Source organism: Myotis myotis, unplaced genomic scaffold (genome assembly GCF_014108235.1).
Source record: "Myotis myotis isolate mMyoMyo1 unplaced genomic scaffold, mMyoMyo1.p scaffold_m19_p_2, whole genome shotgun sequence".
NCBI lineage: Eukaryota > Metazoa > Chordata > Mammalia > Chiroptera > Vespertilionidae > Myotis > Myotis myotis.
Genome location: NW_023416324.1, coordinates 163639229 through 163656609, shown reverse-complemented (window position 1 = coordinate 163656609; position 17381 = coordinate 163639229). Strand labels below are relative to the sequence as shown.

At 41.4% G+C, this 17381-nt stretch overlaps 1 protein-coding gene across 1 annotated transcript in view; it reads right to left on the bottom strand.

Annotated features, from left to right (window-relative positions):
- Positions 1-1360: 1360 nt before the first annotated feature.
- Positions 1361-17381, bottom strand: part of PIGX (phosphatidylinositol glycan anchor biosynthesis class X) — a 23685-nt gene continuing 7664 nt past the window's right edge. The window contains exons 5-8 of the mRNA XM_036348543.1: positions 11433-11574; positions 8723-8936; positions 3756-3856; positions 1361-1549 (exon numbers count right to left, since the gene is read on the bottom strand). Of these exons, the coding sequence (XP_036204436.1) occupies positions 1406-1549; positions 3756-3856; positions 8723-8936; positions 11433-11574 (601 nt within the window). The 3' untranslated portion in view covers positions 1361-1405. The remainder of the gene's footprint in view (positions 1550-3755; positions 3857-8722; positions 8937-11432; positions 11575-17381) is intronic.

Sequence of the window (17381 nt, the reverse complement as noted above, 5' to 3'; positions counted from 1 at the left end):
TTTACACACAAGAATAAAACAGTAAAGTCAAGTGTCTTGTATACACTAAGAACAGCACAAATTTGTCACAAACTTAATGCAGAAGTTGATGTGAGGTGTATTCAAAATATAGAAATGTAACATATGTATGTACAGAAGGCTGAGACTATTAACAAACAATATACTGTATGACTTTCTTCTTTTTAGCACAGTTGTATTTATTAATATAGCCTTTTGGTTCTAAATCAAGACCTCTTATTTTTTTAAAAAATCACCTGAAGAGACAAAAATATTTTTGCAAATGTGTAACTTAATAAAATATATTCTTTCTGAACTGTCTTCCTGACAAATTCAGTATTAAATCAGAATTAAATCTTAGTACTTAGTTTCATCAAGTCCTTTGACAATTCATATATTAAAAAGCAAAATAGCCTGGCTGGTGTTGCCCAGTGGTTGAGCATCGACCCATGAACCAGAAAGTCATGGGATTGCAGGCTCAGTCCTCAGTAGGAGGCATGCAGAAAGCAGCCAATCGATGATTCTCTCAACACTGATGTTTCTATCTCTCTCTCCCTCTTCTTTCCTCTCTCTGAAATCAATAAAAACATATATATATATATATATATATTTTTTTTTTTTTTAATATATTTTATTGAATTCTTACAGAGAGAAAGGGAGAGAGATAGAGAGCTAGAAACATCGATGAGAGAGAAACGTCGATCAGCTGCCTCCTGCACACCCCTTACTGGGGATATGGCCATAACCAAGGTACATGCCCTTGACCAGAATTGAACCTGGGCCTTTCAGTCTGCAGGCCAACGCTCTATCCACTGAGCCAAACCAGTTAGGGCTATATATAAATATTTTTTAAAGCAATATAACATATAAAAGGAGAATGGAAATGTTTTAAGGAATAATCAATTTTAATATTAATATTTTCTTAGTTATTTTATTTTAATATTTTCTTTGAAACTCTGGATGACTTCAATATTCTCATAAAATTAAGATTTAAATAAACTCATTCATCTAAATTATTTTATTCTTATTTATAATGATTTTCTCAATTTTTAGCTTAAATTGAAATGTTACTACTCACAGAATGAGAACAATTTGTCTCTAATACATAAAGTACTCACTTTTGTAACCCAAATGAGGATAAAAATCACTTCTCACAAAATAAATATTAATGTAACAGAATTAAGTTTCCTGTACTAGCACTAGATGCTTGAAGATTATCAAAGGTCTACACAACATAGCACTCAATTTTGGAATTAGTTGAGAATGATCCAAAATTTCCTCCAATAAACATAATTTTAGCCAAAAATGAAGACAAAAGACAAAATAATGACAATTCTAAAAGAATGCTTCTAATCACAAACGATTAGGTCTTATTTAGGTTTATGGAAAGCATTTAATTGCAGAAAACTTATAGGGGGAAATGGCCATATTTGAAAACAGCCACAAGAATCAAAGTAGAACACAGGATGGTAATAAGTAGAGTTACAGAACATACTAAAGTGGTATGTATAGTCAGTCCCACTGGAACCTGTAGAGTCACATTCTTGTACACCTGTGGAGAGAGAAGTTAGAGACATTTAAAATGGATGTTCTAAGTAAGACCACTATCTCTTTATTTTTATTTTTTGGCTTTTAAATATTCTTCAGCCAATTCTACACTACATTTAACATTATTGTTTGAATGATTCTTTTGGATTGAACATTTAATGTAAATAAATCAGACTCAATTCCCACAATAATTCTTAAATTCTCATTAGTTTTGACTTTTTCTATATTTTACATAGAATTGAGTATATCCTTTTTAAAAACCCAGGCCAGCCAGGCCGGTGTGGTTCAGTTGGTTGAGTGTTGTCCCATGTAAAAGAAGTTGCAGATTCAACTTAGTTTCTATTTTCTATTTGGTTTTGAAGACAAAAGGTTCAATTAGAAACTTTGGGAAATTTTTTGGTTTAAAAATAAGTTTTTAAAAACATTAAAATTTGGGAATATTTTTATTTTCAGCTTGTTTTTATAAATACCTGGATTATAATTTCATATCCAAAAAAGATTATTTTATCACCACAATCTGTAACAAAGTGCTATTTGAAAATTATAATCTTAAAAAATGGCATCTTAAGCAAACAAGCCTTAATATAGATCACCACCTTAGTAATGGCCACCTATAACTCAAAGTAAAGAAAAAAAAATCAAATAGCTTAAGTATGACTTCTTATTTCAAGTTACATGGTCTTAAAGAGAATTGAATTCAAAATATTTTAACAGGGTAATTACTTATTTCATAGCAATGCACATTACCAATTTTTAAATCAATAAATCATAAACAAACACTAATCATACTCTTCATTCACATACTCTTAAATGTAATTCTCCAGATGTACTTTAGAGTTTGAAAAAAATTATGGTAACATATGTGTGACATTGTGTTTTATATAAGACATACGTATTTGGTTTTCATTCCCTTTCTAGCTCAAAGCTCCCCAAACTGTTGGAATTTCCTAAGTGTTAAGGGTAAGCATGGTGTCTTTTATGTTGGTGAAGTAGCTTTTGGAAAGCACCTAAGGATGAGGACTGGTTGCCAATGGAGCTAACCATGTGATAAGAGAGTTGGAACTTTCAGTCCCACCCCAGACCTCCAAGAAGAGGAGAGGGGCTGGTTTGTTCAGTGGTTAGAGCATTAACCCATGGGTTCGATTCCAGGTCAAGGACATATACCTCAGTTGCAGGTTTGATCCCTGGCTCCACTAGGGGTGTGTGTTGGAGGCAACCAGTTGATGTGTCTCTCTCACATACATATTTCTCTCTCTCTCTCCCCCACTCCTGCCTCTCACTTCCTTTAAAAATCAATGGAAAAAAACTTAACCACTCTGAAGAGAGGCAAGAAGTATGTATAAAAGCCTAAATGACCATTATGACTGAATGACTGGAACGACCGGTCAACCAGTCGCTATGATGTGCACTGACCACCAGGGGGCAGACGCTCAATGCAGAAGCTGCCCCTGGTGGTCAGTGCACTCCCACTTCCAACCTCCCGTGGCCCGCCAACCTCCCATGGTCCCTCTCTGCAGCCGGCGGACCCCGATCACCCCGACAGGAACCTCCCATGGCCCGCCAATCTCCCATGGTCCCTCCCCACAGCCGGCAGGCCCTGATCACCCCGACAGGAATCTCCTGTGGCCCCTTCCCTCCTGGCCGCCCGCCACCCCCGCCATAGGCCTTGATTGCCAGTCAGACTGAGGGACCCCACACATGCACGAATTCGTGCACTGGGCCTCTAGTGTTAACATAAGAAGATAAGAAGAAAACTGTAGACTTCTTAGACAACTGTCTAAAAACTATCACAGTTGAAATAATACTAATTTGAGTTTTATTATCCTTTTTTTTCACTTATTCTGTATAATACAATGAAGTTAACTAATTTATTTTGTTCAAAATTTAATAAAAAGTTCTAAATAAAGTTTATACCTGAGGATATACCACTGTTTTTCTTGGCCATTTCACACCTTTAATCACCTATCAGCTATACTTAAGCTCTGGACCAATGAGGCATGGGACTAACACTAAATCTCCATCCCCCAAATTAAATGATTCTATATAAACCAGGAACCACCGTTGTCATCCGCAGCAAAGAAATGACATTACAAAAAAAAAAGCTTTCTATGGTAAAATATAAAAGTCTAATCCCTTAAATGTGGCAGAAACATTATAGAAAGAATTTTAAATGAGGCAGTACAACCTAAAAATATAAAATACTAACTTACTGATTTATATTTCATATTGTTCCATTGGCAAATATCCTTACTCTTCAAAGTACAAGGAGCTGCCACTTTTGACTGAGCCCAGCACTTCAAAATTGGAAACTCTGAGAAAAAGTGGTAGAAAATCATATCACAAAACTTTAATCTGGACTAGAGGCTAGGCCAATTTTGTCATTTTGGGATATGAGTATTCAAACATTTTAATACACAGTGTACATGATTTGGCTCCATCTATCACATATTGTTTTATTTTAACAGCCTGTTTTAAATGAATGCCTAAGAAATTATGAAATTACAAAGACTGTGCATGACTTTTAAACAAATCCCATTATACTAGAGGCCATTTTTTAAAGTATTTTAATTTAAACTTTTTTTCTTGAAATATAACACATATTTAGAACAATGAACAGGTCCTAAGCATCCAATTCAATAAATGTCCAGGTGTAAACACACCCATAAAGAGCTTTCAGACCAAAACCCAAATAACATCAGAACCCCAGATGCTCTCTCAGGGGGAACACATTTTCAAACTTTATTTAAGGTAAGTCAATATCATTAATAGAAACAGAAACCTAGGTTGGATGAACAAAGCTAACAGAGTTGAATGCTTTTTTATTTTTTCATCATGAAATATATGATGGCAGCAAATGTATGGATTAAAAACTTCCTATCTGCCAGTCTTTAGTAACAGTGCTACTAACTTTTGCAAACATTCAAATCAGCCCAATTTTGGAGGCACAAAGAGCCAAAAATCTGAAAGGGGTTTCTTAAATTAAAGTCTTCATTCTAGGAAAACTGAAAATGGTAAAAGCAATTTTTTTTTTTAATTTACTCAAATCTACACATTAAAACAGAACAATTACTCACAAAACCAAAAACTCATGGACTACATTTATAGAAAAACTAGGTGATAAAGTACCCTCACACACCAAATACGTGCAGGTTTAAAGAAAACACCAACAGCAATAAGCACGGTGATGTCAGCATGAATAAACAGAAAGCAGCAAAGGGGCAATGAGGATCAATGGCTGAAAAAGAAGCACACCAGACATTTACACCTACTTATGAAGGAACACAGCACTTGCCAAAAGAAGCAAACCTGGATCTAATCACACCCCTGAGCCAGGTGCCAATTTCCAAGAAATAAAGAGGTCAGATGAACTGCATGATTACTATCACCAAAACCCCAACTCTGAGAAAAATGTTAAATGGGCAAGACTAAGCTATAGTGTGTCATATCATCCATATACTTGGGTGATAAAAGCATAAATAAATATAAGGGCCCAGCGGTGTGGCTCAGTGGTTGAGTGTTGATCCATGAACCAGATCACAGTTTGATTGCTGGTTGGGGCACGTGTGGGGGTTGTGGGCTCAGTGCCCAGTAGGGGGTGTGCAGAAGGCAGTGGATTGTTCTCTCTCATCATTGATGTTTCTAGCTTTCTCCCTCTCCCTTCTTCTCTCTGAAATAATACATATGTACACACACACACACACACACACACACACACACACACACACTAAAGGCGTGGTGCACAAATTCATATACAGGTGGGGTCCCTCAGCCTGGCCAGTGATGGAGGCCGATTGGGGCAGCCAGCCTGGGGGAGGGACCACGGGAGGTTGGCCAGCCACAGGAGGTTGGCTGTGGGAGCACACTGACCACCAGGGGGGCAGCTCCTGTGTTGAGTGTCTGCCCCTTGGTGTCCAGTGCGTGTCATAGTGACTGGTCAACCAGTCGTTCGGTCGCTTAGGCTTTTATATATCTACCAGAGGCCCAGTGCACGAAATTCGTGCATGGGTAGGGTCCCTGGCCTTCCTTCCCCTGGCTGCCAGCCGGGGCCTTCATTCCCTAGCTGCAGCTGGGGCATTCCTTCGCTCCATGCCACCCCCTGGTGGTCATCACACGTCATAGCGAGCAGTCGAACTCCCAGCTGGTCGAATTCCTGAGGAGACAATTTGCATATTAGCCTTTTATTATATAGGAGGATATATATAAAAGCCAAGCGACTGGAACAACCGGTAGCTGTGACACGCACTGTGGTGGCCAACCAACTCGATCGGGGCCCCAATCGGCTCCCCTAAACCTTTCACAGCTCCTCCCCACGGCAGCCTGGCTCAATCAGCCCCCATCAGGGCAGGCAGCTGGACCCCACCCATGCACAAATTCATGCAACAGGCCTCTAGTATAGAAAATATATATATATATCCTATCTAATAAAAGAGAAACATGGTAATTAGCGTATGACCGCTACCCTTCTCATTGGCCAATCAGGGCAATATGCAAATTAACTGCCAGCCAAGATGGCAGCCGGCAGCCAGGCAGCTTGAAACTAACATGAGGCTTGCTTGCTTCAGTGACGGAGGACTCCAACGTTCCCCGCCAGCTGCTGCAGGCCTCTGAGCTGCAACTCTAAGCAACTATGTAACAAATATAGAAGCTAAACAAAACCCCAGAAACCTGCTTTAGTCCCGGGCTTCAGCCAGCAGAATCGCAACATTGTAAGCAAAGGCCAGAAACCTACTTTCAGCAGCGGAGGCCTAAGAACTGGAGCCAAGCCTCAAAGCTAAAGCTGGCCCAGAATAAAAAAGAAAAAAAAAGAAAAAAAAGGAGCGGTTGGGAGCTTCAGTCACCCCCAGCCTGAAAACAGCCCTCAGCCCCTCACCCAGACTGGCCAGGCACCCCAGTGGGGTCCCCCACCCTGAAGGGTGTGTGACCAGCTGCAAACAGCCATCATCCCATCACCCAGGCTGGCCAGGCACCCCAGTGGGGACCCCCACCCTGATCCAGGACACCCTTCAGGGCAAACCAGCCGCACCCACCCATGCACCAGGCCTCTACCCTATATAGTAAAAGGGTAATATGCCTCCCACCACCGGGATCAGCGGAGCTGCGATGCCTCCCGGCACCGGGATCAGCGTGACAGGGGGCAGCGCCCAAACCCCCTGATCACCCTGTGGCTCTGCGTGTGACAGGGGGCGGGGCCACAACCTCCCTATCCACCCTGCTCTGTTCATGACAGGGGAAGGCACCCCAACCCCCCTGATCAGCCCTGCTCTGTGCCTGATAGGGGGGAGCTCCCCAACCCCCTGATCGCCCTGCGGCTCTGTGTGTGACAGGGTGCGGCGTCCCAACCCCCTGATTGGCCCTGCTCTGTGTGTGACAGGGTGCGGCACCCCCCCCTGCCACGGGCCCTGTTCTGTGTGTGGCGCCCCCCCCCCCCCCCGGGCCCTGCTCTGTGTGTGACGGGGTAGAGCCATAACCTCCCCTGATCGGCCCTGCTCCGTGGGTGATAGAGGGCGGCGCCCCAACCCGCTGATGGGACCTGCTCTGTGCGTGACAGGGGGCAGCGCCCCAACCCCCTGCTTGGCCCTGCTCTGTGCGTGACAGAGGGTGGCGCCGCAACCTCCCCATCGACCCTGCCTTGAGTGTGACAGGGGACGGCCCCCAACCCCCCAATCGGCCCTACCCTGAGCGTGACTGAGAGTGGCATCGCAACCTCCCGATCGCCCTGCTCTGTGCATGACAGGGGGTGGCGCCCCAACTCCCCAATTGGCCCTGCTCTGAGCCCGACCAGGGGCTGCACCTAGGGATTGGGCCTGCCCTCTGCCACCCGGGAGCAGGCCTAAGCCAGCAGGTCGTTATCTCCTGAGGGGTCCCAGGCTGCGAGAGGGCACAGGCCGGGCTGAGGGACCCCTCCCCCACCCCCCGAGCCTCTAGTATATATTATATATAAACTATATATATATTATAATATATACTAGAGGCCCGGTGCACCGCCCCCTGTCATGAACAGAGCAGGGCGGATCAGGGGGTTGGGGTGCCGCACCCTGTCACACACAGAACCGCAGGGCAATCAGGGGGTTTGGGCGCTGCCCCGTCACGCTGATCCCGGTGCTGGGAGGCCTCGCGGCTCCACTGATCCCAGTGCTGGGAGGCATATTACCCTTTTACTTTTTTTCTTTTTTCTTTTTTTATTCTGGGACAGCTTTAGCTCTGAGGCTTGCCTGCAGCTCTTAGGCTTCCGCTGCTAAAAGCAGGTATCTGGTTTGTTTGGGTTCTATAATTGAAACACTGTTTCAACTCCAGCTCTGAGATACCGGCTGGCTGAAAGCAGGATTCTGGGGTTTTGTTTAGCTTCTATATTTGTAACAATGTTTCAAACTGCAAGCTCAGAGGCCCGCAGCGGCAGGTGGGGAACGTTGGAGTCCTCCGTCACTGGAGCAAGCAAGCCTCATGTTCACTTCAAGCTGCCTGGCTGCCGGCCGCCATCTTGGCTGGCAGTTAATTTGCATATAACCCTGATTAGCCAATGGGAAGGGTAGCGGAGGTACAGCTAATTACCATGTTTCTCTTTTACTAGATAGGATTATATGTACAGATAATTATATGTAGATATAAATTATCTACAAAAGGAAGTGATTGCCCTAGCTGGTTTGGCTCAGTGGATAAAGCGTCAGCCTGCAGACTGAAGGGTCCTGGGTTCAATCCTGGACAAGGGCACATGCCTGAGTTGCAGGCTCAATCTCCAGTAGGGGGCTTGCAAGAGGCAGCCAATCAATGATTCTCTCTCATCATTGATTCTTCTATCTCTTTATTCCTTCCTCTTTGAAATCAATAAAAATATATATTTTTAAAATAAATAAAAGGAAGTGATTAAATGTCAGGATACTGGGTTTAGTCTTAGGAGAAAGGAGGAAGCTATGTTTGAGTCATGATACATAGAGCAGCTGCTCGAGTGGCTGGCAAAGTGCTATTTCTTGACCTGCGTGGTAATTTCAAGGACATCTGCCTTATAATAACTCACTAAACTACGTATTTGTGAAGTTTTTCTATAGCTATGTTCTATTTTACAATCAAAAAGTTAAAAAGAAAGAAAAAAGAAACATGCTTTTGTTATCCCTTGATTTCAAACCTGCCACCATACCTTTATTTTTATTTTCAACCCTCAGAAAAGATATGCAACCCTTACCTTGGTCACAATACATCAGTAAATCTGGGTTATTGACCACAATAAAGGTTTCTCCATCTTTACTATGTGGCCGATGATAGCGGTAGTGCACAGGCAAAAAAGCTTGGAAACAATCAATGCACTGTGAATCTTGTCTGGCATAAATGAGAACTTCAGATTCCTTGGACAAATAGTTGGGAGCTTCTATATTAAAATTTTCTGAAACCATGACTGCCTGTCAAAACAAAACAAATATTAATCCAAGAGAAAAAAAATGAATGAGGAAGATTTAAAAAACAAAACTAAACCAGAAGACTGCTATACAGGTGAAAAGAAATTTAAAATTCATCCCCCTTATAAACAATTTCTATTCCCCTTCCATCCTTAAGTTAAGAACACATAAGATGTGATCTGTGTTTAATAAAAGTTTGTTTACTAAAAGTAAACTGAGGAAATTTTCCCACAATTAAAATTATTTCTATGTAATCTCCTTATCAACCTTTGTTTAGGTGATAAAACAGGTACCAAGAAAAGAGAAATTTTGTGAATAAGTGTAGCATGGTTCCATAAGTATGAAAACTATGACAAAAAACAGTTAACCCAGTATTGAGTAAAAATGATTGGTATCATTCTGGTAATTTCCTGTTCTTCAGAGAAGCAAGTAAGGTGGTAGTGAGATAGATCACTGTGGTCAGGAAGTCAAAGCAAAGGTCAGCACTCTTTCTACACTGGGTATAAAAAGGTAATGGAAAAAATAGTGAATTACTCCTTAAAAAAATAATATGGTAAAAACCATTTTAAAATAAGTATTCTACACCAAAAGTACAACTGCATGCGTGACAGAAATTAACCCTGAATTATAATATGCACATGTATATGTATTATGTATCCATATATGTATGCATACATGTTGATATATTAAAGAACACACATATATACAAGTTGTTGAACTTATGGCAAAGGTCAAGGAATTATATAATCTTATGAGTCATAAGGAACCTCAGAGGTGTTCAAATTAAACCACTGTCTCAATGAGGATATTTTTCTCAAGTATCCAGCCACTAATTGATTACTTTCAATGACTGAGTCATCTCATTTTATCTACTGTTCAAAGGTTATTCCTTTTCTATGAGAAGAAACTGGATGCTCTGGCCTATAACAATCACCAATTATCTGTGCTTACAATGTCTTCAGTAAATCTGTTCCTTATTTCACTAAGATTCCTCAAACATCAGAGGTCCTCAATCATGCTGCCTCCACATCTTCTCTTCCCCCCAAAAATATTCACAGTTCTCTCCGTTTTTCATGACTTGGTTTCCAAGCCATTCATCACATTAGTTGCCATTGGAAAACACTCAAGGACTATAATAGCAGTATTTCCTTCCTTAAGCAAAAATTGCATTAGCTTTTTAGCAGTCTTTTTTCAGTATGATATAGCTATAGATATATTCTTTTTTAAAAAGTAATAGACTTTAGCCTGGCCAGTGTGGCTCAGTGGTTGAGTGTCGACCCCTGAACCAGGAAGTCATGGTTCAATTCCCAGTCAGGGCACATGCCCTGGGTTGTGGGCTCAATCCCAGTAGGGGGCGTGGAGAAGGCAGTTGATCGATGATTCTCTCTCATCACTGTTGTTTCTATCTCTCCCTCTCCCTTCCTCTCTCCAGAATCAATAAAAACATTTTAAAAAATTAATACACTGTATTTTTTAGAGCAGGTTTAGGTTTACAGAAAAAAACAAGCAGAAAATACAGCCACCCCATAGACCCCCATCACCGTACACACACACACTTTTCTTTATTATTAACATAAAAGTGTAATACAGATTTTATTTTTTTTAATTGATTTTAGAGACAGAGAAAAGAGAGGGAGAGAGAGAGAAACAACAATTGGTTGCCTCCCATATGCATCCCAACCAGGGTAACCCGCAACCTGGGTATGTGCCCCAACCAGGAATCAAACTGGCAACCCTAAGGTACATGAGAAGGTACTCAACCGAGTCATGACTAAATTGAACAGGTGACTCTTAATGAAGGTAGGGAAACCCTAACTAAGGTGATTCTAATTGAAGTTAGGGAAATCCTTAACTAAGGAGTAAGATTCCTTTCTGGAAAGAGCAACAATTGCAATTAGACAACCTTGGCTTCATTTCTTGGCTCTTCTTTCATGTGCCCATGTGATCCTGGATAAGCTTGGCCTCTTTGTGCTTCAGTATCCTTAACTATTAAATAGAGATAATACTCCCAGGGTTGCTATAAAGATTAATCTATGTAAAGGAGTGGGACATAATCTTTCTTTAATGCTTATTTTACCTTGCTTCTTTAAAAAAGAAGAAGAAAATACCTGGCATATAGAGATCCAGTAAATATTAATATCTTTTCCTCCCATACTCAAATTATACAGCTGTTGGGTATGTCTCTCTAATTTAACAAAGTTGCTATTGAAACAGTATTTATTAATTGTTCATTTTCTTAGTCACTAACTGGGAACCATACTGTCAAAAAGCATTTAATCAGCTCAGTTTAGTTGGCTTACTACTGACAAGTATGACAAGTATCACTCACTTATTAAAGAATACTCCTATTCTACCTAAAAAATGTTACTTGATACACTTTTACAAATGTATCTAGTGTTTTTTTACGTACTATTTTGCCTTATCCAAATTATAGCATCCCTTAAAAAAATCTCTCAAAATAATGCTCTAATATTTGTAAAAATCCTCTAACAGTTGTACCTCTGTTACGTTTCTCTCTTGTAATGAAGCCAACTCATATGGATCCACAAAAAGTCCTGCTGGGATGTACTGTTTAATTAAGAGTCGGCAGGTCTGTAAGTCCTCAATGCTTTCTCCAAATTTCACTTTCATTAAAAGGTCTCTGTAAGACAAGTATGTTCAGAGAAAATCTCTTCATTAAATTGTTAATGAGATAGCATAACATTACATTCAAATTAGTAGAAACACTATTTTAAAAATTATAAAGAGACTATAAAGTCAAATGAAATATTTATCTCATGTCAGAATCACCCATTAGATCTTTCATAAATTCATGCCATAAGCCATCCTCTATAATAAAAGGGTATATGGAAATCAACCGGACAGCGGAACAACCGGTTGCTATGATGCGCACTGACCACCAGACACAGACGCTCAATGCAGGAGCTGCCCTCTGGTGGTCAATACGCTCCCATAGGGGAGCGCCTCTCAGCCAGAAGCCGGGCTCATGGCTGGCAAGAGCAGTGGCAATGGCAGGAGCCTCTCCTGCCTCCGCGGCAGCGCTAAGGGTTTCCGACTTACGGCTTAGGCCTGCTCCCCACACTCCCCAGGCCTAAGCCAGCAGTCAGACATCCCCCGAGGGCTCCCAGACTGTGAGAGGGTGCAGGCCGGGCTGAGGGAACCCCTCCCCCCGCCCCTCCCCTCCAGTGCATGAATTTCGTGCTCTGGGCCTCTGGTAGTATTATATTAATGCAGTGATTTTCAACCAGCAAAAGGCACAAAAAAATGACAACAGTAGCCATCCCATGTGAATGAATCAAAATTATACCTATATTTTTTGTCAGATTGGCAAAAAATACATATTTTGGTGTGCCACAGAATTTTAGTAATTAGTTTATATGTGCCATGAGATGAAACAGATTGGAAATAGTTGTATTAGTGTGAAAAAAAAAAAAGACCAATAGAAAGGGATAATGTCCAAAAATAGACGTACACAATTTTTCGATTAAGGTTCAAATATAATTTGATGAGGAAAGGATAGTCTTTTCAAAAAATGGAACTGAAACAATTGGATATACAAAAATTAATTTGAAATAGACTATAAATCTAACTGTTAATTGTCCCGGCTTTCTGCCTGGAGGCACGTTTTGGATCAAGTGCAGTGAATGAGACCCAAAGCACAGCATGCTATTTTCACTTAGGTGAGAAATAAAAGTTAAGGAAAGCTGCCCTCGCCAGCTCAGTGGATAGAGTATTGGCCTACGGACTCTAGGGTCCCAGGTCCAATTCCAGTCAAGGGCACATGCCCAGGGTTGTGGGCTCAATCCCCAGTAGGGGCGTGCAGGATGTTTCTTTCTCTCTTTCTCTCTCTCTCTCTCCCTCTCTCTCTCTCTCTCCTTCTCTCTTCCTCTCTGAAATCAATAAAAATATATTTAAAAAATAAAGTTTAGGAAAGCTGAAGTGGTTGGAAGTCACAGCACTAAGTTCCAGAGAGGAGGAAACTATGCATAAAGAGCTCTAGAAACCTGAATTGGGGAGTTCCCTTGAGTTTCTGTTGAATACTAAGATAAGCATGAGTGAGGCGTAACTCCACAAGATGGGCACAGAATGACCAGGGAACTAAAAGACGAGAAATTCTAAAATTTTACAAAAGGTAGGGAGACATTTGCATTCCAACTAACCAAAGTATAGAAATCCCAATGGGGATACCAACCAAAGCTTTCAGTTGAAATCCTGATAGGGTAAAGCCTTAGCAGCTAAATTAGCCTTGCAGTAATGGCCACTTTTAACTTTAGGCCTACATAAAAAAGGTGAAAAGGATCAAGCTGATAAACAAGTAACTTAAAACTCTAACAGAAAAAACAAACCCAACACCCTTTAAAAGAAGATAAAATCCACACACTCAAAAAGGTTCATATCTACAACATTCACAATATTCAGTATCCAATCCAAAGTTACAAACATGCAAAGAATCAGGGAAATGTGACCAATAACCAAGAAAAAAATCATTCATAGAAACAGATTAGAAATGACAGAAGTGACAAAATTAGCAAAGGACATTAAGTCATTATAAATATACCTATTATATTCAAGAATTTAAAGAAAAACACAAACATTATGAGGGAAAGAGAAGAAATAGCTCTCTATATAAAAGCCTAATAAGCAAAGTGTCCTTTCAGGAGTTCAACCGACTGGGAGTTCAATTGCTCGCTATGATGTGTGCTGACCACCAGGGAGCGGTGCAGAACGAAGGAAGGCCCGGGCAGCCAGCAGCCGGGGAAGGGAGGCCCCCGCCGGCATCTGGCAGCAAGGGAAGGAAGGCCCCGGCTGGCGGCCGGCAGCCGCTAGGGACCCTACCCGTGCACGAATTTCGTGCACAGGGCCTCTAATCTCTCTCTCTATAAAAGCCTAAGCGACCATTGCAACCGAACGGACAACCGAACAGACGACCAAACAGGCTGCGTGGGGCAACCAGGCCAGCAGGGGGGGTTAATGAGGGGCGACTCGACGACCAAGCAGCAGGCTGTGTGGGGCGACCAGTCCAGTGGGGGGGCTAGAGGGGTTAGTGAGGGGCGACCCAACGACCGAGCAGCAGGCTGTGTGGGGTGACCAGGCCGGTGGGGGGGCAGTTGGGGGCGACCAGGCCAGCAGAGGGGGCAGTAAGGGGCAACCAGGCCAGTGGGGGGGCAGTTAGGGGCAACCAGGCTGGCAGGGGGGGAGCAGTTGGGGGCAACTAGGCCGGCAGGGGGGACAGTTGGGGGTGACCAGGCCAGCAGGGGGAGCAGTTAGGGGCGATCAGGCAGGCAGGCCGGTGAACAGTTAGGAGCCAGCAGTCCCGGATTGTGAGAGGGATGTCCGACAGCCCGATCCCCAGGATTGTACCTAAACCAGCAGTCGGACATCCCCCAAGGGGTTCCAGAATGGAGAGGATGCAGGCTGGGCTGAGGGGACCCCCCCCCCCCATGCACAAATTGTATGCACCAGGCCTCTAGTATATATATAAAGAACTGAATGCAACTTTAAGAGATGAGAAACTTAATTTCTGGAATAAAAACTATCCTGATATGATTAAAAGCATTTAAACACTGAAGAAGAAAAGATCAGTGACTTGGAGACACAGCAACAGAAACCATCCAAACTGAAGCATAATTGAGGAAAAAAGAATTGGGGGAGGAGGAACAATTTCAGAGATCTTTCAACAATATCAAGTGAAGAATATCAAGAGAGAGAGAGAGAGAGAGAGAGAGAGAGAGAGAGAGAGAGAGAGGGGAAGAGACCAGAAAAAGAGGAGAGAATGTAACAGAAAAAAAATTGGAAGATTATGTAATGGCTGAAATTGTTCTGATTTTCATGAAAACTATAAACTTATAAATCCAAGAAGCTCACCAAATACCAAGCAGGATCAACACACACACACACACACACAATCCCACACCAAGACATATTATTATCAAGTCACTGAAAAAAACAATTTTTTAAGCAATGAGAGGAAAAATGAACATTATGTAGAGAGTAACAAAGATAATAATATACCAGAGGACAATGGAATGATGTATGTAAAGTATTAAAAGAAAAAAGCTATCAATTTAGAATTATATATCCAGGAGGTATCTATAATAAAAGGGTAATATGCTAATAGACTGGACGTCTTCCAAACATCTTTCCTGACGAAGCCAGGGCTGGAGGGAAGCCAGCCAGGTCCTGGGTGACTGCAGGTGGCCCAAAGGAAGCCAGTCTGGATCCCGGGTGACTGCAGGCGGCCTGAGGGAAGCCAGCCCCGGTCCCTGGTGCCAGAGGGAAGCCGGTGCCGGCAGCCGGGGGAAGAAAGGCCTACTCTTGCATGAATTTTCGTGCATTGGGCCTCTAGTATATAATAAAGATTAAGACAAACACAAACTAAGAGAACTTGTCCCTAAAATAAATGGTAAAGGAAATACTTCAGGCAGTAAAAAAAATATCAGACGAAAGCTTGGTAAAAAAAAAAATTGAAGAAAACTTGGATCTATAAGAAAGACAGGCTCAGCCGGTGTGGTTCAGTGGTTGAGTGTCAACCCATGAACCAACAGATCACGGTTTGATTCCTGGTCAGGGCACACACCCGGGTTTCGAGCTTGATTCCCAGTAGGGGGATGTGCAAGAAGCAGCTGATAGATGATTCGCTCTCATCACTGATGTTTCTATCTCTCTCTGCCTTTCCCTTACTCTCTGAAATAAAAAAATACATATATTAAAACAGGGGTCCTCAAACTTTTTAAACAGGGAGCCAGTTCACTGTCCCTCAGACCGCTGGAGGGCCGGACTATAGTTTTTTAAAAAAACTATGAACAAATTCCTATGCACACTGCACATATCTTATTTTGAAGTAAAAAAACAAAACGGGAACAAATACAATATTTGTATTTGCATGTGGCCCGCGGGCCATAGTTTGAGGACCCCTGTATTAAAAAAATAATGACAGAAGAGCAAATGGTAAATACATGGGCGAATATAAAAACATTTTCTCTCATTTTTTAATTGTCTTCAAATATTGGTAGAGAAACTGGACCACTGAGCATTGTTGGTGGGAATGTAAAATGGTGCAGTCACTATTGAAAACAGTATGCTCAGCAGGCAAGGCTCAATAGTTGAGCATCGACTGATGAACCAGGATGTCACTGTTCGATTCCCTGTCAGGGCACATGCCTAGTTGTGGGCTCCCGGTTTGGGGCATGCAGGAGGCAGCCGATCAATGACTCTCTCCCATCATTGATGTTTCTATCTCTCTCTCCCTCTCTGAAATCAATAAAAATATATTTTAAAAAAACAAACAACAAGTATGACAATTACACAAGAAATTAATATGAATGAAACTTCAGGACATTATGCTTTGTGAAATAAGCAAATACTGTATAATTCCACTTGTATAAGTACATACAATAGTCAAATTCATAAAGACAGAAAGTAGAGCCCTGACCGGTTTGGCTCAGTGGATAGAGCATCGGCCTGCAGACTGAAAGGTCCCGGGTTCGATTCTGGTCAAGGGCATGTACCTGGGTTGTGTGCACATCCCCAGTGGGGGGTGTGCAGGAGGCCGCTGATCGATGTTTTTCTCTCATCAATGTTTCTAACTATCTATCCCTCTCCCTTCCTCTCTGTAAAAAATCAATAAAATATATTAAAAAAAAAAAGACAGAAAGTAGAATGGTGGTTGCTAAAGGCTGGGAGAAGGGGAGAAAAGGGAGTAAATTGTTTAAGAGGTACAGAGTTTCAGTTTTGCAAGAATTCTGTATATGGATGGTGGTGATGGTAAAACAACAGTGTAAATGTTCTTAATGTAATTGAAGTGTACACTTTAAAAGGGTTAAGATGGTAAATTTTATGTTATGGGTTTTTTACCACAATTAAATAATAATGTAAAAATATATGAGTTTTCAAAGCAAAAATAATAACAATATATGGTCGGGTTTACAATGTAAGTAAAATGTAAAGTTAATAAATGTATGGCAACAATAGCATAAAAGAAAGGAGAAGGAAATGAACTATTCTGATATAAGAGGCACACATTATTCATGGTGTGAAATAATATTATTTGAAGGTAGACTGTGATAAGTTAAAATTGCACACTGTAAACTCTAAAGTAACCAATTAAAAAGACAGAAGTATAGTTAATAAGCCAAAAATGGGAATAAAACAAGATGCTTAAAAAAATACTCATTTTATCCAAAATAAGGCAAGAAAATAGAGAGGAAAAAAGACTAGATGGGCCAAATAGAAAAAACAAATTATAAAAAAAAGTAGCAAGATGGATAAATTTAAGCCAACCCAACCAAACCAATATTTACTAAAAGTAAATGGTCGAATCACTCCAATTAGAATTTAGAGATTAATAGACTGGGTAAATAGCAACAATTTTATTCAATATTGTATTAGACACCCAAGGTCAAAAAGGGAAGGAAAAGGTGTAAAACGCATACAGATTGTCTTTATTTG